Consider the following 6,279-nt stretch of genomic DNA (forward strand, 5'->3'; position numbering starts at 1 on the left):
ATATATATATATATATATAGATATATATATATATAGATAGATATAGAATTATTGTAAAATTAACTCTGTCTATAAGGTGTAGATAGTAAGTATAGACCGGAAGTAGAGGCCTGGGCGTTGTTGTTCACTAATTTACTCCAAGTAGGGAAAGGATGGTGGGGTTGAAAAGTAATAAAGGGGAATATATATATAAAAATTTAAAAAACATGGGGGATTGGAAGTGATGCAGACAATTACATTGATAGAAGATACAATCTATCTGCAATATTAAGCTGATCCATCCCCCGAAGAAAAAAAAAAAAAAAAAAAAAGAAACAATAGATGGTGTCCATTTGTTGAATGTCTCTCTAGCTTGGGTGCCAGCCTGAAAACTGTGCTTATAGCATAAGCAGAACAATAATCTCAGGCTGGAACTTTATGTGTTGCCCTACTCCCTTTTGCTTGATGAGGTAGGGAAGATATTTATTACAGTAATTATGTGACGTCACCTGGCGAGGACACTCACCAGAACCACAGCTAATTTAGCTCTGAGCATGTTATCTTAGTCAGGGACAAATCCAAACTCGAGGTGTGCACAACCTAACCTACTATTTTCACACAAATCTCCCACTTGCAGCAATGCACAAGTGCATATACAGTAGGTTGAATCATCTCAAATTAAGATTCAGCCTATAAACTAGCAAACCAGGAAAGAAGAGTGTTAGGACTACTGAGAGTCAGACTGGGGTCGGAGGGCTGTGGTAACAGAAATGTCTGCTGCCATGAGACAAGCAAGATGCCAACTCTCACATCCTTGGCCCTGCCATCTCTATCATGTTACAGCTTCCTGGCCTTCCCTCACAGACAGACACATATCCATTGAGATGATCATAAATAGCATTTATCATTTTCAAAATGAAGAGTGGATGTATGAGTGGCAGTAGTTCAGCAGATCCTTCCTAATTTAGAGGATTCTTCAGTCATGTCATTTAGATAACTGGAGTCTTTCAGTCTCTTTCTGCCTAGAGGAAACTCTGGCTTCTTGATAGGAAACATAGCCCTATACTGTGCTAGTAGTCAACGCATTCAACCGACAGCACAGATATTGGGGAGAATATTTATAATATAAAATGTGTATTAACACCATGGTGTTCCCCCCAACCCTTTAAAATGACCAAACAACAGAAGTTTAAGATTTGTACAGTTAGGGATATGTCAATTTATTTGTACAAATAAATTGCATGATCCTTCACTGCAAATCACTTATTTCAAACTGGCTTCCTCCACTTGCAAATAGGTTTTTTTATTTATTTTATTTAACCTTTATTTAACTAGGCAAGTCAGTTAAGAACAAATTCTTTTTTACAATGACGGCCTACCAAAAGGCCTCCTGCGGGGACAGGGGCTGGGATACAATAATAATAAAAAAATAAAAATAATAATAATAATATATATAAATAAATAAAATTGACCAAACACACATCAACAAGAGAGACAACACTACATAAAGAGAGACCTAAGACAACATAGCATGGCAGCAACACATGACAACACAGCAAGGTAGCAACCCAACATCAAAACAACATGGTAGCAGCACAAGACATAGTACAAACATTATTGGGCACAGACAACAGCACAAAGGGCAAGAAGGTAGAGACAACAATACATCACCCGAAGCAGCCACAACTGTCAGTAAGAGTGTCCATGATTGAGTCTGAATGAAGAGATGGAGATAAACTGTCCAGTTTCAGTGTTTTTTGCAGCTCGTTCCAGTCGCTAGCTGCAGCGAACTGGAAAGAGGAGCGACCCAGGGATGTGTGTTCTTTGGGGACATTTAACAGAATGTGACTGGCAGAACGGGTGTTGTATGTGGAGGATGAGGGCTGCAGTAGGTATCTCAGATAGGGGGGAGTGAGGCCTAAAAGGGTTTTGTAAATAAGCATCAACCACGACACGTTACTTGTGTCATCTGTGTTGCCATACAAACAAATAAGTCTGGACGCCTGTTCATTTTAGCTTCATATTAATGGTGTATACTTTGGAAAATGTAAAGATACGATCAGGGGCGGTGTGTTCATTAGGGCGATATGGGCGACGCATTGCCAAACGGGAAAAGGAAGGGATTTTTTTTCTAATCAATTATGTCACGGCAACAGTAGTTATCAGTGTTCTAATCTAGACATCTGATCTGCCACTAAATGTCCAATCAGGCTAAAGTCGTGCTTCAAATGGCCCCGCAACCCCGATTTCAGTCAGGTTGAAAATCGCCCCAGAAGTCTCTCATAGCCTGTCATGTAAAATCTTTTTTTTTCAAATATCAGAGCTTTCAATACAATCTCTATGGGTTCCGGGAGGGCTTGCACTTACGCGCTTTCGTCATACGTAACATAACCATGAACGTAACTAAGAAAAGAGCGGGTAGCAGCGTCAATCAATTCACGTACTACTGTCAAGATGGCTAGCGTTCAGTGCAACTCGATTGTCTCTTTGAAAGAAGTTCCTTTTTGTCGCCGAACAAATCAAGATAAATTGGCAACGAAACAATTAGGACCTCCCAGACCAAATTTAATAATTCAACAGGTTTCTACTAAAGGGGGAAAGTCCTACACCCGAGGATTTTCCAAAAATTGGTACGAACGAAAAACCTGGCTAGCAGGCTGCGATGTAGCTAATGCAGTCTTCTGCTACCCCTGCTTACTCTTTCACCCTGAAGGCGGCACGGCAGACAGCACCGCTTGGACAGCGACTGGTGTAACGGACATGCAACATCTTTCAGAAAAGATTAAGAAACATGAGCTGTCAAAGACCCACATGGATAGCTGTTTGAGATTGTCTGCTTTGGGGAGAGTGAACATTGCCACTCAACTGGATGAGGGATACAGGCTAGCTGTCCGCCGCCACAACGATGAGGTTAGCAAGAACCGCCACATCCTCAGCCGGCTAATCCAGTGTGTGAAGTTTTGCGGAGTGTTTGAGTTAGCTGCGAGGCAAAGATGAAACTGAGGGCTCCACCAACCCTGGTATTTTCTTGGACTTGTCAACTTTGTGGCACAATTAGATGAGGTGTTTTATGGAAATGCATATTGTTTATGCAGTGTTGAGGAATGTGAAAGAACACCCTTGATTATTTTTACTGTGATAACTTATTTTGCTTTTGTAAGCCAACACTTTTGAGATCAGTCAATAAATGCTTCTGGTATTGACTTATATGCTGCCCCTGTCTTCATGTTGTTGCTGGACATATCTTTTTTTAAATGTGTGTAGGTCACCTAAATCATCAGAAAAATTGCCCCCCCTGATAATTTTTTCAGGAGCCGCCACTGGATACGATGTGCTCTTTAGAGATGTTTTGGATATTATTTTCAGCAGTTTTAAATAATTGTATACCTCTCATATAATCAAGTTGATAGAATTTCAACATATTGATACTAGATAGTAATGACACTATAGGTCAGGGATGGGCAACTTTGATGGGGTTACCTATATCCATACCAATGTAGTCGGCCCAGGTCTTTTGTTTGAGTCGGCCTAGCCTTTTGCCCCCCCACCCTGCGAGCAAAACAATTTAGCCGCCCCACTCTTGACAGCAGAGAAATTTCCTGCAATTTACACATTTTGCCATGGAGCGTAGAAACCATTAAATGCATTTTTAAAGCAAATTCCACCAGTTGCCCATCCCTGCTATAGGTTGAAATAATATAAGGTACTAGACACCTACCAACATTTGCACTGGCGTCTTTGACTTCCTCCCCGCGACATGTTGGTAACCTTAGCAGCAGGATACATGCCCAGACGAACACGAGGCACTCTAAAACACAATTATTAACGTGAATTAATGACAAAGACAAAAATAATCTGAAGGTTTGGTGCCATTGTAAAAAAAACATTTTGTCAAAAACTCACCTCTCATTGTAAGATTTACTGCATAAGCACATTCAGCGCGCGCGCTCTTCCCAGCACAGAAGCACAAAATAATATATGTATAGGCTGCAATCATAAAGAAATACACATAACCAATACGATGTATTTTCTGATTGGAAAGGCTTTGGATACCATCTAAAAAAAACAAGTCACACAGAATTGCATACTTGACTTTGTGACTGCGCGACAGTAGTTGTGAAAGTTCATTTATGTAGGGACGAAACAAATTGTAAGCATCCTCCCCATCTCCTGGTTCACTTCAGTAAGACACGTTCTTTTTCTTCTTCTGTGGGTTTTATGGTGGACTACAACCCCAAAAAGGTGTATTGCCGCCACCAACTGGACGGTTGAAACCAAAACAAGGTAAAAAATAAATAAAAATGCATACCTGATAAATCAAATCAAATTGTATTTGTCGCATGCGCCGAATACAACAGGTGTAGACCTTACAGTGAAATGCTTACTTACAAGCCCTTAACCAACAATGCAGTTTGAAGAAAAATAAGTGTTAAGTTAAAAAAAAGATAACTAAAAAATAGCGAGGCAATATACAGGGGGTACCGGTATAGAGTCAATGTGCGGGGGCACAGGTTAGTCGAGGTAATTGAGGTAATATGTACATGTAGGTTGAGTTAAAGTGACTATGCATAGATAATAAACAGAGAGTAGCAGCAGCGTAAAAGATGGGTGTGTTGGAGGGAGAGAGAGACAATGCAAATAGTCCAGGTAGCCATTTGATTAGCTGTTCAGTAGTCTTATGGCTTGGGGGTAGAAGCTGTTAAGAAGCCTTTTGGACCTAGACTTGGCGCTCCGGTACCGCTTGCCGTGCGGTAGCAGAGAGAACAGTCTATGACTAGGGTGGCTGGAGTCTTTGACAATTTTAGGGCCTTCCTCTGACACTGCCTGGTGTAGCGGTCCTGGATGGCAGGAAGCTTGGCCCCAGTGATGTACTGGGCCGTACGCAGTACCCTCTGTAGTGCCTTGCGGTCGGAGGCCGAGCAGTTGCCATACCAGGCAGTGATGCAACCAGTCAGGATGCTCTCGATGGTGCAGCTGTATAACTTTTTGAGGATCTGAGGACACATGCCAAATCTTTTCAGTCTCCTGAGGGGGAATAGGATTTGTCGTGTCCTCTTCATGACTGTCTTGGTGTGTTTGGACCATGATAGTTTGTTGGTGATGTGGACACCAAGGAACTAATTATGCTGTGATAACAAGGAGAACCGCTGACGCTGTATTTTCATCATAAGGTTTATTCATAGCAAAGGGTTACAGCGTCGATTTACAGATACCTGCAGATACCCGGAGAATAATCGCCCCATCTCAAATCTGATTATTCTGCTTCTCCTCTGTCCTAACTGTGGTATATATTCTATGTAATCTGATATGGGTGTTCCCCTACAGACCAATCACCTGTCTCCACACAACAAACTTCTTCTGTTCTATGGTGTGTCCCCACAAAACTGCTCCCTCTAAAACTGAATAAACATCCTCTCAGGTTCCACTTTGAAACATTAGCAAAGTCATAATTCCTCAGACACTACACTCTCAACCTGCTCCACTACATCCCTGTCGATGAGAATGGGGGTGTGCTCGGTCCTCTTCTTTTTCCTGTACATTTTTTACATTTTTAGTCATTTAGCAGACGCTCTTATCCAGAGCGACTTACAGTTAGTGAGTGCATACATTTTTTTTTCATACTGGCCCCCCGTGGGAATCGAACCCACAACCCTGGCGTTGCAAGCGCCATGCTCTACCAACTGAGCTACACGGTAGTCCACAATCATCTTCTTTGTCTTTGAGGGAGAGGTTGTTAGCCTGGCACCACACGGCCAGGTCTCTGACCTCCTCCCATCATTGTCGGTGATCAGGCCTACCACTGTTGTGTCGTCGGCAAACTTAATGATGGTGTTGGAGTCATGCCTGGCCATGCAGTCATGGGTGAACAGGAAGTACAGGAGGGGACTGAGCACGCACCCCTGAGGGGCTCGTCTGGTAGGCTGAGGGGCTCGTCTGATAGGCTTGTGTCACTGTGCAGCTCGCGGCTGTGCTTCCCTTTGTAGTCTGTAATAGTTTTCAAGCCCTGCCACATCCGACGAGCATCAGAGCCGGTGTAGTACGATTGAATCTTAGTCCTGTATTGCCTGTTTGATGGTTCGTCAGAGGGCATAGCGGGATGTCTTATAAGCATCCGGATTAGAGTCCCGCTCCTTGAAAGCGGCAGCTCTACCCTTTAGCTCAGTGCGGATGTTGCCTGTAATCCATGGCTTCTGGTTGAGGTATGTACGTACGGTCACTGTGGAGACGACGTCATCGATGCACTTCATGATGAAGCCAGTGACTGATGTGGTGTACTCCTCAATGACATCGGAAGAATCC

The 6,279-nt window shown here is 42.7% G+C and overlaps 1 protein-coding gene across 2 annotated transcripts in view; it reads right to left on the reverse strand.

Moving 5' to 3' along the window:
• LOC121551014 (prostaglandin G/H synthase 1) overlaps positions 1 to 4,194 on the reverse strand; it is a 29,179-nt gene extending 24,985 nt beyond the window's left edge. The window contains exons 1-3 of one of the 2 annotated variants that reach the window (XM_041863530.2): positions 4,068 to 4,194; positions 3,883 to 3,966; positions 3,698 to 3,787 (exon numbers count right to left, since the gene is read on the reverse strand). In XM_041863530.2, coding sequence (XP_041719464.1) covers positions 3,698 to 3,787; positions 3,883 to 3,966; positions 4,068 to 4,107 — 214 coding nt within the window. In that variant the 5' untranslated portion in view covers positions 4,108 to 4,194. The remainder of the gene's footprint in view (positions 1 to 3,697; positions 3,788 to 3,882; positions 3,967 to 4,067) is intronic. The other variant, XM_041863531.2, reaches the window with a different exon arrangement.
• Positions 4,195 to 6,279: the final 2,085 nt, after the last annotated feature.

This window comes from Coregonus clupeaformis, chromosome 18 (genome assembly GCF_020615455.1).
Source record: "Coregonus clupeaformis isolate EN_2021a chromosome 18, ASM2061545v1, whole genome shotgun sequence".
NCBI classification, from domain to species: domain Eukaryota; kingdom Metazoa; phylum Chordata; class Actinopteri; order Salmoniformes; family Salmonidae; genus Coregonus; species Coregonus clupeaformis.